This window comes from Polistes dominula, unplaced genomic scaffold, assembly GCF_049000335.1.
Source record: "Polistes dominula isolate Pdom_NZ unplaced genomic scaffold, Pdom_raw_medaka contig_373, whole genome shotgun sequence".
NCBI classification, from domain to species: Eukaryota; Metazoa; Arthropoda; class Insecta; order Hymenoptera; family Vespidae; genus Polistes; species Polistes dominula.
The window spans coordinates 2,184,675-2,202,621 of record NW_028300899.1 but is presented as its reverse complement, the minus strand read 5'-3'; the positions used below and the strand labels follow the sequence as shown (position 1 = coordinate 2,202,621).

Below are 17,947 nucleotides of genomic sequence, written 5' to 3'. Positions count from 1 at the left end.
AAAGAAACTAAAAGAGATTTTTATATGAATAGTCTGGGTCAATGCTTATTAATTTGAGTACATTGGCCGTAACACTGAAGCAACAATTCCAAGCTTACTTTCGTTTTTATCGCGTCACTGATTGGTATGCTCTAATTTGTCTCGTTTATGTTTATTTTATTTTTTTCTTTTTCTTTTTCTTTTTATTTCGAGAAAAGTTTCCCTCCTCGAGTCTTCATTCCAACGTCAAACGACTACTGGGATACTATTTTTAATAGCTACTTTTTTCTATTTTCACGTAACGTTCGAAGAAGAAAAGTAAACTCCCGTTGATATTTTAAGTTGCTCATAAAGTAATTTCGTTTTCTCGATAGTAAATAAAATAAAAAAAATTTTGTTCATAGTTATAATTCAAAATGTTTGAAAAAATGGCAAAAAATGGTTATGTGACGATTATAATATCCAACCAATGACGTTATTTTGTATCGTCATCTTTATAAATTGAACGACCTAAATGTTGTGTATCTTTCAAATCAAAATTATCAGTAGGAAATTTTGGAAAAGTAATTTTGAACATGGCGTTCATTTAAAATATATCTTCTCAATAAACGGCACATAATTTTGTTTTTCTTCGCATTGCGTTATTATCCTTACGGTAATAAAAAAAAAAGCCAAGTTATGACGAATATGTTTACTTTGATTTTCCATTTTTGATGCGATGCCAAAAAAGAAAAAAAAACTATTTAGAAGATCGAAACACACGAAGGTTTTGAATTACGTCTGAAGTGTTTGTTGCTAGAATATTTATGTAAAAAAAAGTTTCAATTATTTTCCGAACAATACTAGTTTCTTTAGTATCTCTCGGTAATATACTAATATTATTTATTGCAATTGAGAGAAAAGGAATAATTGAATGATCAAAATTTGCCAATTTAAATGTATCTTAGATGTGACAGTCATATTTCTTAAATATTTATCAGTTCAAATATTTCCACTCCTTTGGCCTAGTTTCAACTTGTTAGAATGTTTTATTCTTCTTTTAAACTAACTAGGAAACTACATTTGTACGTGATATATGCATTATGTCGTAACGAATGCTTATGACGTAGGTTACAATTTCGTAATTATTACAACCGTCATTCCACGATGACGATAACAATGGCGTATAAATCAACATTAAAATGTTGAAATTATCTTTTTTATGTGATATATTTATGGATTTGTATTTATATACGTGTCTGAGTTTTACACACTCGTAACACCTGTAGAGATTGTAAATACAAGGTCAAACGGCGGCATTTAAACTCTCATTTCAAACTCCCGCCACTTCAATTGACCACTTAACAAACAACCACGCGTTGATCGCCATTCGCGGAAATTGGACTTCTTCTTCTTCTTCTTCTTCTTCTTCTTCTTCTTCTTCTTCTTCTTCTTCTTCTTCTTCTTCTTCTTTGCTCGTTTTTTCTTTAGAACATTAAATTAAAAAGAAAGTAAATCGCTCTGTTTCACGCTATTTTCTCCCATTTTTAGAAAGTTTCTCTATTACTATGAAGTGGAAGGAAATAAAGTTAGATAAAAATAAAACAAGACACAATAAGAAATGTAGAACGAAATTGTAATTTGTTTTACGAATTAGACAATCAACGTGATTTACGTTGATCATCATCATCATCATCATCTGGTTGATAGTTTCAATTGATTTTCACTGTTAGAACATTTCTTTCTAATTGTTCTGACTAGTCATTCTTGAACTGCATTTGTCCATCCATTAGAATGACATTCAGAGTGAATGATGGCTTTCATCAGATGGCAGACTATTTTGTTTTCAATTTGAAGAAAGTATTGAGTATTAATAACCGAACTTTCTGGCAAGGTCTAGTGCAAAATTTTCTAATGTACAAGTTATACGAAACAATTGTTTTTGAACAAATTGAATGAATAAATATCTAGAAAGTTCAAAGAGAAAATAATACTAATGTATAGAACAACAACAACAAAATAAATAATTTATCTATACAAACAAAATTCAAAAATATAATTTAAACTCTAACAAACAAATTTCAAAAATCACAATTCCAATCCTATATGAAAAACTAATAATAATGTCTAATAATGTAAAACAAATATTTGCTTGCCCATAGGAGGACGTGGAGGTGGTGGCATCGAAGAAAACTTGGGGTTTGTTCCCAGAGGAGAATACAGAAAGAAGAGTAGTAATAGGAGGAGCGGTAAGAGTAGGAGAGAGAGGAGGAGGAGGAGGAGGAGGAGGAGGAGGAGGAGGAGGATTGGTAGGAGAAGCTCATCACTCGTACGAGAGATTCGAAGTGGAAGAGTGCGTTGGTAGTAGCAGCGGTTTGGGTACCAGCAGCAGTAGTAGCAGCAGTAGCAGCAACAATTTGGTTCAAAGTAACAACAGCAGCAGCGGTAGCAGAAGTAGCAGATATAATCCTGCAAGCGTTAGACGACCACCGATCCGGATTTTGGAACGCGATAGTAGTACGGCCCTGGTTTACCCCGTGGTTGTCGCGGCGCACGAGCCGGAGACAAGCTGCTCGTCGAGACGTCCAGCCGCTTTAGCGGTGCCGGCAGTGCCGGTGGTGGTGGCACCCACGACGATCATCACCACCACCAACACCACCATCAACACGGCTGCCACGACGGCTACTACTGCGGCAGCGGCTGTTAGATCTGCCGCTGCCAAGAACTTGCTCATCGATGCTACAAATACTACTGATTTACGTCAATCAAATTATCTATTATCATCGGCCGGTTTTATCAAGGATACCAAGAAAGAGGATGCCATGGAACCCGAGATCAAAGAAGAAGACGAACGGAGATCGTCCACCTCCAGTCCTGAGGTAAATATTTGTCTTTTATATTATACATCTCTATTTTTCTCTCTCTTTCTTTCGTTCTTTGTGCATTGTGTTGTTACTCTTTCAGTCTTATTTTCAAGACGATTGTGTGACAAATGTGTCTCTATTCGAGGGATAATTATTATCATCTTTATTATTGTGTGCTGCGCGTGATTGTTGTTTCTTTGCTTTGCTATTTGGTTGGATGACTTTTTTTTCTGAGTATTGAGATACGTTTTGTGGAAATTCATTTTCATGGTCGTCTGATGGAGTCTGGAAAATAAGAGATAGAGATAGAGAGAGGGAGAGAAAAAGAAAGAGAGAAAGAGAGGGTGCTGTCGAGCTGCGCCTCGTGGCGCACGTATATTCCATATATACACGTCCACTAACGTAGCACGTATTGATTTTACTCGAGCTCTCTTGCTATTTCTCGCTCTCTCGCTCTTGCTCTTGGTTTGTCTTCCTTGTCTACTCTCTTTTCCCTTCCCCCTTCGGCTCTCCCTCACTAATACAGAAGCATGCATTTCCCTTCGGCGTATTTCTTTTCCTTCCTCTCTTTTCGTACATGGACTGCCTTTAAGTTATTCTTCTTCGCTCTTACATTCGGCTCATCACTCTTCTGCGGATGCACTTTGGAGAAATGAATACAGTGAGTCATACGGTATGCATTCGAAAAAAAAAAGAAAGAAAGAGAGAAAGAAAGAAATAAAAAAGATATATAAACAATTAGTGTTTGTGAGATTGATCGATGTATCCTCGTGACGTCAGAAAATTGTCTTGATATTCAAGAAAGCTCTGCTGCCGCGGGGTTGTTTAATTATGTATTTTTTAAATGCCATCTTATGTGTGTGCGTATACCTGTGCATTACAGTTTTATGTGAGAAGAAATAAATGTTACAACGAGGATGCCAGTAGCGAGGAAGAAAACAAGCCAGGCAGTTCCCTTCAATGTCATGGATTACAATCATCCTATAGCGGAACTTGGCCTATCAGACGAGATTTATGGGCAAATCAACAAATGGGATTTTCCAATCAACAAAGTACATCGAGTATGTCTACCCATAACGTAAGTTTGAACTATCATAATCTTAACGGATGATACTAGATATTTATAAGTAAACTTTGAGGGATGTCAAATGACATTGTATTACAGGACATGGCAAGTGTCATGAGTTTTTCATCAAATTCTGGTACGATGCTTGGTAATTCGACGGAAATGCAAGGACATCGTAGATTGGGAGCTAAAGTTGACGTTGTCTATAATTTGTTGAGCATGTTAGGAAGTTCCGAAGGTCGAGAGGATATGAGTTCAACCTTATTATCAATGAGTACTTCTATCGACAGCTGCCTCGTTATGAGACAATCCGGTTGTCTACCTTTGCTCGTTCAATTGATTCATGCTCCTGGACAAGATCCAGAAACGAGAGAAAGAGCATCCCGTGCGTTGCACAATGTCGTTCATGCAAAAAGCGACGAAAGAGCAGGACGTCGCGAGGCACGAGTTCTCAGGTTTCTCGAACAATTACGAGATTATTGTCAATCATTAAGAACATTGTTGGAATCAGGACAGTCAGCGGATCTTGACAAACATCCAGGACCAACGATAGCAGCCCTCATGAAATTATCGTTTGATGAGGCACATCGTCATGCGATGTGTCAACTCGGTGGTCTTCATGCTGTCGCCGAATTAATAGAGATGGATCACCTAGCTCATGGCAGCGAATGCGACGATCAAAATTGTATCACTTTAAGAAGATACGCGGGCATGGCATTGACCAATTTAACGTTTGGCGATGGTAACAACAAGGCTCTTTTATGTTCCTTCCGTGAATTTATGAAAGCATTGGTCTCTCAATTGCGAAGCCCCAGCGACGATCTCAGACAAGTAACTGCAAGCGTATTGAGAAATTTATCATGGCGAGCTGATAGCAGTAGCAAACAAACGTTGAGGGAAGTTGGAGCAGTTACTGGATTGATGAAAGCTGCTATGGAGGGTCGAAAAGAATCAACTCTGAAGTCTATATTATCGGCACTTTGGAATCTATCTGCTCATTGTAGTACCAACAAAGTGGACATATGCGCGGTCGATGGAGCTCTTGCTTTTCTCGTTGATATGCTCAGTTACAACGCTCCGTCTAAAACTTTGGCCATTGTTGAAAATGCCGGTGGTATATTGCGAAACGTATCTTGTCACGTTGCCGTTAGAGAAGATTACAGAGCTATTGTACGAGAAAGGGGTTGCTTGCAAGTACTTTTACAACAATTACGATCACCCAGTTTAACAGTTGTCAGTAACGCCTGCGGAGCACTTTCGGAACCTTTCAGCGAGGTGTCCACAAGATCAACGTCTTCTTTGGTCCCTGGGTGCTGTACCTATGTTACGAAGTCTCGTACATTCAAAGCATAAAATGATATCCATGGGTTCTAGTGCAGCGTTAAAAAATTTACTTAGTGCCAAACCTGGCTGCAGCAATCTCGTTCAATTGGATTCAACTGCGCGCGGACTTGGATTATCGACTTTGCCATCTCTCGCAGCTCGAAGACAACGCGCTCTCGAACAAGAAATCGATCAAAATCTAGCTGAAACTTGTGATAATATTGAACCCAGTACGTCACCAACTAACAAGGAAGATAAATTTACGTTTAAAGCTGATCACAGTTTCCTCGCTGCGAATACACGTGGATTACGATCTTATCAATTGTATAATCAATCTGGTACATCCGGCAATAAATGTAACGGAGTTTCCAGAAGCGAAAGTAGAGAATCCATGAGGTCGGTAACTAGTACACATTCTGACACGATGTTTGAAAGAGTTCATCGACACGTTATGAATGGAATGTCGCCAACCGAAGCGCAAGGAAAACAATCTTTATCTTTACACGCAGCAACAGGATTTGATAATGGAATACAGCTGGATAATCCAAAAACAACTTCATCTGAGAAGAAATACACGTTGCGTTACAAAAATGCATTACCCGACATTGGATTTGGTAATGGCAGTGAATTACGTTCAACTACTTCAACAATATCATGGTCATCTGTTCCTGATCAAGAAGCTGTTTGTTCCCAAACTTTATTACATTCATCTGTCGAAGATAACGCTTTGTTACTCAATCAAAGTATGTCATCCACGTCTAAATTCACCAGTCAATCAAGCATTTCCGAAGATACCGAAGTAACTGTTTGTCAAAATTCGGAATACCGTAGCGATATTCCTAAATCTAAATCGGAAATATCGTCGCAACTATCTTACGTACCTGATAATTTTTCAACTAAGCAATGCGAGGATTACGATCGCATGTTGTTGCATCAACACGATCCTCTGAATTCGATTCAAAATGTAATATCACCTACTTTGAGTCATAATTCGGAAGAATCATTGTTTCGAAATTATACCGAAACTGATCTAGATCAGCCCACGGATTATAGCATACGATATGCTGAGCAAACTATTGAGGATGACGAAAAACAGCACGCCGTATATTTTGTTACTACCGAACAAGGTCTCATCTCATCTTCATTACCGAATGAAGTCTCGTCCCAAGAAGATGACACTGTTAAAATGTATTGTACCGAAGGTACACCACGTGGAATTTCGTTGAATTCTTCTCGAGCAGCTTCATCTTCCGATTTACAGGAAGACAGTAAAATAAAAAGTTTATCGAGAAAATTATTGGAACCCAATAAATTGCATGATACTGAGCAGAACGATAAAGCGTCATCTTTGTCGGATGTCGTCGAAAAAGTTAATCGTTTTACTATCGGTCAAGATAAAAAACAAGATTTCAATCCTACAAAAGAATTCTTGAATAAAACGACGTGGCAAGAATCATCATCAGTGTCAAATAATTGTCAATATAATCAAGATAATTCTACAAAAATAAATTCATCCGATATTAAAATAGGTAAGCAAGGTTGTGAACTTTGTTTGACGACTATACATTTTGTGTGTATGCATCAGATTTTATATTTATACACTTTGTTTAATCCTTATCACCATTATCTTTATAATGTATGGGCTTTTTCCAGATAAGCATGAGATAATAACTAATCAAAGCATAGCATTTGATAGCGAGTCTAGAACTTCGAAAGAGTTATTCCTAAACAAAGGTACTTCTTACGTTGGTAATTTAGATCAAGCTAGCGATGTTGATGAAGATGATGAAGATTTACTTGCTGCTTGTATCAACATTGGAATGCAAAACAATAGGTAATGAAAATACATGATTTGTATGTTTTTTTTTGCGTGTGGTTGCGGCTCATTGTTATTTTTTTATCAATTAACAAACATATTTTTATATGGTTTTTATGGTTCTTTTCTTTTTACAGACATAGGCATTCCTTCATAGGAAATAGTTTTGAAAAACTTCCAAGAGCAGAGAGTAATTTGATGAGGTATCAAACCAGCATTGCTTTAGATCAAGTAGAATCTAACGATTCTATTGGCTCTGCAAGTGATTCTTTCAATCTAATACAACCAGAAACTGCTGGAAAAGCACTGCCTATAAATAATTTGAGAGAGCATTCGTCATCAGTTTTGTTAGATATCATTCAATCGTCTAAGGATGAAGTTTTGATAACCAAAGAAGATCAAACGAATTCGAAGGTATATCATCCTATTTTCTATATATAAATAATTATTATTTTGATGTTAATTTATTTATTGTTTATTATTTTTAGGAATTAAGTAAAGAAAAAACAATGCTTTCTCAAAATATGCAGAAAGATTCTTCGAACGGTAACATTAGCGTAACTAGTGTAACAAATCATAATAATTTATCTGCTCATACTGCATCTTCAACAATAGATGTAGCTCTTAGTAGTATTAAGAAAACAACTACATCAAATATCAACTACTCCGTACAAGAGAAATCAGAGCCTTTTTCTGTAACTTCTAACGATGTTTGCATCAACAAAGATCTTGAAATCCTGAAGAAAGATGAATTATTTACAGAAACAGAAATTGTAGAAAATGCAAACGAAACAAGAATAAAGAGTACAGATTCCGAAAGCAGTAATTCCATCGATTCGGTTGAACAATCGGAACACGCATTGTTAGAACTGTGCATACAAAGTGGACTTCCTAAGGCGACTGAAAATATTACAGGAAAGCTTATTTCAATTATTAATCAACCAAATAAATTATTGAACGATGAATCTTACACTTATTTGAAAAATTCCTTGAAAGATGAGAGTAGTATTGAAAGTACGAAGGATGATCTCGATGGAAAGGAAACGTACGTTGTTGATAAGACGATTAAACGTGTGGAAGAAGATGTTTATAGACGGCAACGCGATCCCGACGCTATGATCGCATCGTTGGATCGGCTGACAGCTACTTTGGTACAACAAACCGAAGCGATACGTGAAAGAGATTCTTCAAATACAATGAAACAAAGTATATTGAGTGATACGTGGAACGAAGATTCCCCCAATGAAATGTCTTTTCCAAGTATAAGCATTAGTGCTCCTATGATTCCTTCCTTCAAAAGCGATGTTCCAGATGGTCAAACAACAACCATGTCTGATATTGCGGAAGGTGAAGACGATGAACATGTAAGTATGACTGATTCCAAAATCATTCAGCAGGAAGCTATTAAATTAGCAGAAGCAGTCGATGCTGAAGTTAATAAGCAAAATGAAATGGAAACAACAAGTATGACATCTATTGATCTCGACGCCATTAAACCACCATCGTCTATGGGAAGTTTATTGTCTTTGACCGCCAGTTACGCTGGACCTACGGAAAACACAGAAAGTTACGTGAACAGAGATAGATGTTACTCTACTTCTCTACCACCCGTTCAAACTAAGAATCAATCGGCTACCGATACGCGAAATTGTCGAAAGAAATCTTTGCCTCTTGGCGTTGTGGCTAAAAGAGCATTGAATCAGGGACAAAGTCATACTGGTAGTTTAGAGAATTTACTCAACGATTGTGTACACTCTCATTTGGAAAACGTTAAGCCACCTTCAGTAATGGACGAATTGTTAGATGTTGGAGATATGGAAAATAGTATGCTGAGTGTTGCGAGTATTACCTCGGAAGTAGCTGATAATAAAGATCATGATTCACATTCATTATCAGGAAGTGATCCAGTATTTGATCTTCTTAAGCCTGTCGCTAATGTATTGTCAATTACATGTATGCGATATGCCGAAGGCATGCAATCTAGTGGAAACAATAGCCTGAGTGAATATTTAGAAAACATTAATCCTCCATCTCTCTTCAACGAAGTGAGTGAAATGGATCAATCGACGGTGGAAGGAAACACAGATACTCTGTGCAACGATACTTTATGTATAGATGCAGAATTACGCACAGAAGAAGTACCACCTACTCTGGTAGAAGCTATTGACGAAGGTGAAAACGATACCGACGAAGGAGTTACTACAATTTCTTCGGAATATTGTCTCAGCAGTTCTGCAGAGTCGACTCCAAAGAAAAGATCGAATAAAAATCATTTGACGCCAAAACAAAAAAGAAACTTGGCAAAGGAGAGATACAAAACGTATACGATCGCTGCTGAATTTGTTAAGAAAGAAGAAGAGAGGCGTAAGCAAGAAGGTAAACCAGGAGAAACGCCAAACAAAATAATCCAAGGCAAGTGTTCTCCTATCTCTAAATTAACACCCAAACAACGTAGACAAGAAGATAGGGCACGTTTTCAAACTCAAGTACTTGAAAATCCATTTCCAAGTATCAATGTGCTAACAAGTAACAAAGAAGAAATAGAACAGTCCTGTCAACAAAAGGATCCAGAAGTTGAAGATCCAGCATCTGCTAGCAAATCTTCCATTCCTACGCTCACAAAATTGCCGATGCCTAAAGCATTGAGGAAGAAGCGTGCCGAAAATCAAGAAAATAAAGAAAGATATCGCACAAGAACGTTAAATGATTCGGAGTGTTTGCAAAAGACTGATGACTGCGATTTAGAAGTAACGGTAAATGCTTTAGAAAAAGAAAATACTGATAACGTGCACAACGTTGCATTAGAAGAAATCAATAACATGTTAGAGCATAATGCTACTATAGTATTAAATACCTTGAATGAATCTAGTAAGAATCATGCGATTTCTCTTGGTGACGATGTTCTATTGGATCAAGAAACTTTAAGCCTAGTATCGAACGAATCTGGGTCTGAACAAAGTCTAAGATTGTGCTTTGTCAATGGGGTATCTAAAAAACTATTGGATACGTATACTCATCAAACACAAGAAATTTCGCAAAAATTCAATCACAATGTCCAGGAAGAAAAAGATAAATCTGACGTAGAACATGCTCAAGAAGAAATTGATCCTGTGGAATCGGGGAGCGACAATGGTTCTAATTGCACCGAAGAACAATGTCAGGTATTGAAACGTCCGCGTATAATTAAACCAGGAATGAGTAGCAGTAGAGACGTTAGCGCGGATTCGAATAATACTGACAAGTCAGAACCGGGAAGTCCAAAAGCAATTCGTGGAAGGAGAAAAGCATTGTATTCTAATCCAATTACTAGAAAACCAACTCCACAGTCATCGCCCTTGAAACATCCAACTCCAATTAGCGCTATTCCTATTGGACGTAGTAACACCTCTCCTATTGTTAGAACTACTAGGGCTACTACTCTTAGGCAAAGTAACGGTTCAGGTGTAACTGCTACTACAAAAGAACCTTTGAAGACAAATACCAGTCCAAAAATATCCTCTGCTATTGCCAGTTACGAAAATAAAATTAAAAATATGAATGCTGCGAGTAAAAGAACATCGGTTCCCAGTAAAGGATCTTCGTTAACATTTACCAGACCCAACAAACGTCACAGTACACCTGCATGCTCTTCAAATAGCCAAGGCGAATGTAAAGCTGAAGTACCACCGACAAAACCATTAGAACGTCAAGGAACATTCACTAAGGATGAGCCAGAAGTAGAAAATGCACCAACAGTATTTTCACCAGCCTCACCGGTAAAGACTAAAATTGCTAAACCAATAAAAGGAACGTCAAAGATTCATCCGGCCGTTGGAAAATCAAAAATTTCAGTAAGAGCTCATCAAACATATCAGACGAAAGGTGTGAAAGCAAATGGTATTGAAAAACCACAGGTATCGAAAGTCGTGCCAACGTTAGGAATTCCTAAGAGCAGTGCTAAATTAACAGGAACAGGTAAAGGTTTAACAAGTAATCAGAGCGCATTGCAAAATGATAGTGGAAAAGTTTATAGAAAGGTAGGACCATTAGGTCAGAGATCCAACAGTAATTCTAGCATTATATCCGATACGTCGAATGGCGTACAAGGTCGTAGATTAGCAAAGGAAGCTACGAGTAAAATTGCTAGTCTTTGGAAGAAGGTAGAAGAAAATAAGACCAAACAATTGTCTGATAAATCGGACGCGAGAAAATGGATAACACCTGTTAGCGGTGCGACGGAAGTAGTAGACGGGCAAATAATTTCAAGCAAACCACCCGCGTTTAGATTGTTCCGTAGCTCAACGTTCGAAGGAGTTCCTCAAGACGACAGTCATAAGTTGTCTATACAAAAATCTCGATCCAAACAGCCATCTATAATGAACGTTCAAGCCAACGGAATAAAATATAGAAATTCGTGCGATTTGAGCGGTATGAACGCGAGCGAGGCGCCATGTAAGATTCCTGTTAAATCATCTAATCCTACCACATCAAAAAAAGATATCGTACAAGGAGATAATAGCGTTGTTTTACGGCGTCAACAGGGAAACGATGCTGGAAATGAAATTGACAGTGTTAAACGCATGTCACGGCTTGGTTCTTTTATAACAGTAGACCCACCAAATTCGGATATTGCACAAATACCAGTTATGTCCATGGGCACTGGACGTACACCACCGGCATCAGCTGTCGTACCACCCTTTAATTACAATCCTAAACCGGCAGACATTCCTTCGCACATAGTTAAATCCAGATCAGATGACAATGGGGAAGGAAAGTTCGAAGTTACGGATAGTCAAACGGAAATAGTTACGGCCTCTTCGAGAGTAACGACGGTATAGAGTAACATCTTACAAGTTTTGTAGCAGTAATTTTTTATTGTTGCAAACCTAGTCATTATAAAAAAATGGAAAAGAAAAAAAAATTGATTCATTTATTTTACAATCGCGTTGCTTTAATATTTTTTCTTTCTTCTTTTCGATGGATAATTCACGTGGTTTTATCCGATGTATTTATCTTTTTATACATTTCTTAAATTCTATATATATATAGAATTTATATTTATTTATATACATATACATATATAGAATTTATCTTACATTTTATTTTATTATTTTCAAGATCATGTCTTTTTTTTTTTTATATATGTAAAGAAAGAAAAACGATGAAAGAGTAGAAATAGCAGGAAATTTCCATAATTCATTCCTGTTTAAACATTTTGTCTGTGTGCGTGTTGTATATAATATAATAATATGACATAATTCCATCGATACGAGTCAGTATAAAATTCTCTAGCGTCTATATTAGTAATTAATTATACGCGGGATTATTTATTCCATTTTGTATATATATATATTAAATGTGATTAAGAAGTGTAGAAAAGAAAAAAAAACAAAAAGTTAGCAAACTGTCTGTTATATTACAATAAAACAGGTGATACGCTGCTGTACATCTTTAATTAGTGAAAATCGAATGAGGAAAACGTTAGATCTGCATTTTGTTTCCGTTGTAGTTAATAGTACATATTCATTTTCAATAAGAAGGAGAAAGAGAGAGAGAGAGAGAGAGAGAAAGAGCATCGTCTAATTACTTTTGAAGACTGATAACGACGACGTTTGAGATATACATTTGGTCAAATTTGAATATGTGTTTTTTCAAACAACATGCAAGGAAAATTATTTAATAAATTAGTGATACAGTTTATATAATATAAATATATCAATATTTAGTGATCTACGTATAAAGTAATACAATTTAAGGCGATGAAAATTATTTGTGAGAAGAAAACAATTTTATAAATAATTCAACCCTAAGTTTCTAGTCTACTTCGATAAATTTTGCAGTCGATACATGCTTATATATAAATATATATATATATATATATTTTCGTCGTCGTACATCTTATTATAGATAAATTCATTCGTATTTAAATTATGTCTACCAAAAAAATCGAGTTATATATATATATATATATATATATATATCATACTTTTTAAAGAAGGTATATATAAATTAGTATTAAAATATGCACAGAGATCTATCGCGTATGGATTCGTTTTATTTCAATTTAATTTAATTATGTTTTACGGTGGTGGATCCATTTAAAGAATTTAATCCATTCAAATGCATCGGGTTCGTTATCCGAGTTGTTTGTTAACAGATCAACCACTGTATTTTTCATTTCTTTTTTTTTTTTGTTTTTCATACATTGATATTCATTTTTTTTTTTTATTCAATTATCTCATTTCAAATAAGTTGCATTCTATATTATGTCATCGTTCCTTCTTTTGCGAACTACATGTTCCATTAGAAGAAAAATGTTTGGCGTAGTATGGAGTACAAAAATATTTTATTTTTTAATTATTGTTTCACTATCTATTAAATGCAATAATAATTATCGAACCCCTTTCCAGTTCGGGTTAATTAAATTTAACCGTCCCAACTCGGATATATCAGGGGTCGCCTTTTCATTTATTATTATTATTTTTTTTTTCAACGAATTTTTCGCTCGTATCCATCCTGCATATTTTTTTCGTAATCATTGTGTAATAAGTCTCCCCTTATTCTTCTTAGGATATATAAGTAACATTTATTTCTCTCTATTATTATTATATTATACTTTATATTTGGCAGGTATTTAAGTATAATTTGTATACTAATAAGTGCTGAATAATAAAATTTCTAGCTACTATAAATAATTCATGTTTTTCATTATATAAATATTTACTATTTAAGATTATAATAATAATAATAATAATAATAATAACAATAATCATAATCATAATAATAATAATACTGAGTAAAAAATTTTCAAAGTTCTCTCATGAAAAGGAATCAACGGACTCGTAAAAAAGAAGAAGAAAACGTAATCATGAAAATTGTTTCTTTATTTGTATATATTTACTTTATAATTATTATGCATTATAAAGGACAATCATAAAGATTAATTGATTTGTCTTCGGATACCGACATAATCGTATTGTTCTTTCGTGGATGATATTTTACTGCCCATACCTTGTTAACAAAGAATAATTGTTATTATCATTGATTATCGTTCGATTAAATCAATACTTGTAATAATTAAAAAACAAATGGTACATGGTACGCGAACGTATATAAAAACATTTATATATTGATGATTATTAGTTAAGCGTAGAAATATGTTTTAGATAAAAAAAAAAAAAAAAAAAAAAAACCAATATTATAAATTATTTATCTTAATGATTATACCTGATCAGTGTGCTCTTTAAATGTATGCAAACATTGGCGACGCGCCAATTCCCAAACTTTGACCGTGTGATCTGAACTACTGGAAACAAATCTTTTTCCATTAGGTGCAAAAGCAACCCCAAGTACCCAAGAGGCATGGCCTGACATGGTTCCTGCTAAATTCGCATCTTTTCTATAATAAAATATAAGATACAAATGTAATTTGTTTTTCGTTCTTTTAAAACAAAAGCACATAATAAGTATAAATGATAATAGCACAAAAGTTTATAGTAATAATAATAATAATAATAATAATAATAATAATAATAATAATAATAATAATAATAGTAATATTGTTAGTTAAACTTTCTTAGATATGTTTAGAAACTGACACGTCGTATATTTTCATGTGTCCATCATCCGATGCGGTCAAGAGTAACATAGAATCAGGAGAGAAACATAAGGATCTGATAGGCATCGCATGACCTAAAAAAAAACTTTTTAATATATCTTTCTATAAGAAGCAGGAGAGAGAGAGAGAGAAAGAGAGAAAGAAAGAGAGTATGTGTATAGGATTAATATACAGCAAATGTTAGTTTATACTTTCTTAAATGTACCTTCCAATGTACGGAGAACTTTACCATAAGTTACATCGAAGATATTAATGATACCATCTATCGCACCACTAGCAATATATTTACCATCAGGACTCTAGAAATAAGTATGGATATTAATTCGCTCTGTAATCAATGTAATAGTTCCTATATACACAAAAAAATAATTTATTTAAAAAAAAAAAAAAGGGTACTTACAAAGGCAACGCTAAGTGTAAATTTTCCACCTCTAGTATCCAATGTTTGCTCTTGTTTCCCGCTTTCCATTCCATACAGATGTATCTTACCAGAATGACTACCAGATACAACAAATTTATCGTCAGGAGAAAATACTACTGTCCAAATATCGACAGGTCCCACCTCAATATTAGAAATCTTTTCACCCGACTCCAAATCCCATACCTTCAAACTGGAATCAAGCGAACTTGATGCGCACTCTGAAAACAAAAAAGATAATATAATAAATTATTTATTACTGCATAGTCATTGTATTAGAAAGAATAAAAGGTTCTTTGTCTTCTCATTTAACTATATAACGTACTTAAACCATCCGAACTCACAGCTACTGAAACCACTCCAAGGGAATGTCCAGTTAACTTATGCTTCAAAAATAAAGATTCGTTTCTATGCTCCCAAACTTTAACGGTATCATCCACCGATCCAGTTACTATGTACTCAAATAACTCATCATCATTCGATTGCATAGAATCTCTGTGAAAATAAAATTGATAGAATTAATTTTTACTACACCATAATGTTCATTGTTAATGATATTATTTAAAGAATATTACCTCGAATCATCCAAATCAAGACTCGTATCTTTTTTTCTTAGGACATGCCCAAGCACATGTCCAAATACTGTCTTCATGTGCATTTTCACTTCTATGAGCTAAAGAATACTAAAATAATAAATAATATTTAAATAGATATATACACAGTTTATATTTCATGATCATTTATAATTGAAACATACTTAAATTAATTGCACAGAAAAATATTCTTACCATATTCTTTCAACTATTGTTTGTGTATGTTATGTTGAAATCACTTTTATTTGAAGGTTATGTTTGATTATTTTTAATAAATATACACAACCGAGAATACAATAATTGTATTTTTGAAATATGGCGTTTTAAATTAGACAACTTTGTAAATGGTAGTCAAAAAATTTCGATTTATATTTCACAGAAAATATTTTGTATAAATTGAAAGCTGTGGCAGTAACGTGATCTCAATAACAGTAAGAAGTAACATTTTTGAATTCATTGGACTAGAAGAATATTTTCTCAATAATATAATACATCATATAAATAGTAAACACGATGTTTTTTCTCTTTTTAAATGATATTTATTAAAAAATATAATAAACGTATTATAAAATATTTATTTGAAGATTTGATAAAAATATGTTTTAAGGTTTTTCAACAGGCACAATACTAGCAGTATATGCCATAGTGGAGAAATGTAATGGCAGTGGTTGGTTAGGAATCAGAAGACAACATATAAGGGATAACTCATGCACGTGATGTAAAAAACAATAATTTAGAATGACAGTTGTATGCAATTGTTAGCGACTAAATAATAATATAAAAGATTTAGTATGTAAGCTTAGTTGTATGTGTATGCGTGATGGAATGGATGGCGTGAGAGTCGCGTGTACGTTCAACGTTCTTTTTCGGGAGTTGCGCTCCGGAGAAGAGATCGGCGATTCAAAAGGAAAAGTAGTATTTTTGTTGGATGCCTGGCATCGTTTGAACTTTAGAAAAGGCAGTGTGCTGCGAGAGTGATTTCATTAGTTTTAGTTTATTAGTTTTAGAGTTTCATTATTAGCCTTTAGATTATTTAGTCTTAATTAACTGTAGTTAAACATTTATAATATTAAGTAATAAACCTTTCAGTTACTTTTCAAATATTGAGAGTTCGTTATATTTTCTTTGTGTGTGTGAATCATAACAATTCAGAAGTGGGATTAATAACAAAAGAAAAACTTAGTACAAAGGTTAACTAAAATAAATTTTAGTTCTCGAATTTGAATTTGAAATTGAAATTTTGGAAAACAAAAACTACGTGCGTGAGGAGGGAGTTTGATGTCTCAAGCTGCTGACGAATTTGACGCATTTGTTCAAAAACATAATTTGTCTGACCTCTTATCTGCAAAAATGTCTGCCGAAGAACAGCTAAGCCAAGCTGTAGCTGAAATCGAGCGTCTACGTGCGAGAAGACAAGAAGAGCGCAACATGTATGAGCAGGAATTAGAAGAAATGAAAAGGGTTACGGCTGAAATTCAAAGAAATAGCCAGTCAGTTATGAGTTCTCAGAAAATGAATAGCGAAACATCGGAACCGTTATCGACAGCGCTTTTATCGTTAGGAGATGTTATACGTCAACAATCCGAGACCTTTGAAAACGATAGCGATAGCGAAACACAATCCGATGATAATTTAGAAATAAGGAATGAAAACAAAAATATAACTCCTGATGTAGACAATGTATCGATGGAACCAGAGAATCCGGTTACTATTAACGAAATTGAAAAGAATGTGAATGAGCGGCCTGTACGAAATCGACGTAAACCCGAGTATCTGTAAGAATACCTAGTGTAAGAATTATTTTATATCAGCGATTATTGTACAAAGCGTAACGTTGTAAATTTCTTTTCTGTCCTAACGCAAAAAAAAATTGGATGTAAAATGTTTGGAGACCAAACAAACGTAGAATGGCCGAATGTTAGCGACTAAATAATAATATAAAAGATTTAGTATGTAAGCTTAGTTGTATGTGTATGCGTGATGGAATGGATGGCGTGAGAGTCGCGTGTACGTTCAACGTTCTTTTTCGGGAGTTGCGCTCCGGAGAAGAGATCGGCGATTCAAAAGGAAAAGTAGTATTTTTGTTGGATGCCTGGCATCGTTTGAACTTTAGAAAAGGCAGTGTGCTGCGAGAGTGATTTCATTAGTTTTAGTTTATTAGTTTTAGAGTTTCATTATTAGCCTTTAGATTATTTAGTCTTAATTAACTGTAGTTAAACATTTATAATATTAAGTAATAAACCTTTCAGTTACTTTTCAAATATTGAGAGTTCGTTATATTTTCTTTGTGTGTGTGAATCATAACACAATGT

The 17,947-nt window shown here is 34.6% G+C and overlaps 2 protein-coding genes across 2 annotated transcripts in view; one reads left to right on the top strand and one right to left on the bottom strand.

The window, feature by feature from the left end:
* Positions 1–13,701, top strand: part of LOC107074525 (uncharacterized) — a 34,380-nt gene extending 20,679 nt beyond the window's left edge. The window contains 7 exon segments of the mRNA XM_015336045.2: positions 2,121–2,837; positions 3,706–3,900; positions 3,988–5,145; positions 5,147–6,740; positions 6,865–7,045; positions 7,165–7,441; positions 7,516–13,701. Coding sequence (XP_015191531.2) covers positions 2,121–2,837; positions 3,706–3,900; positions 3,988–5,145; positions 5,147–6,740; positions 6,865–7,045; positions 7,165–7,441; positions 7,516–11,844 — 8,451 coding nt within the window. The 3' untranslated portion in view covers positions 11,845–13,701.
* Positions 13,702–13,869: 168 nt separating this feature from the next.
* LOC107065385 (uncharacterized) lies at positions 13,870–16,366 on the bottom strand. Its single transcript, XM_015319036.2, has 8 exons — positions 15,831–16,366; positions 15,618–15,725; positions 15,368–15,537; positions 15,025–15,263; positions 14,830–14,923; positions 14,605–14,698; positions 14,234–14,405; positions 13,870–14,017 (listed from the first exon to the last, which is right to left on the bottom strand). The coding sequence occupies exons 2-8, from the start codon at positions 15,698–15,700 to the stop codon at positions 13,925–13,927; spliced, it is 945 nt and encodes a 314-aa protein (XP_015174522.2). The 5' UTR covers positions 15,701–15,725; positions 15,831–16,366; the 3' UTR covers positions 13,870–13,924.
* Positions 16,367–17,947: the final 1,581 nt, after the last annotated feature.

What these genes read in the sequence shown, in the direction of transcription:
- LOC107065385 (XM_015319036.2), bottom strand. Translation starts at nt 15,700, where the DNA reads ATGCACATGAAGACAGTATTTGGACATGTGCTTGGGCATGTCCTAAGA. An exon ending in CTTGATTTGGATGATTCGAG is followed by an intron (nt 15,538 to 15,617) that starts GTAATATTCTTT and finishes TTATTTTCACAG; the next exon opens with AGATTCTATGCAATCGAATG. An exon ending in AGTTCTCCGTACATTGGAAG is followed by an intron (nt 14,699 to 14,829) that starts GTACATTTAAGA and finishes GTTTTTTTTTAG; the next exon opens with GTCATGCGATGCCTATCAGA.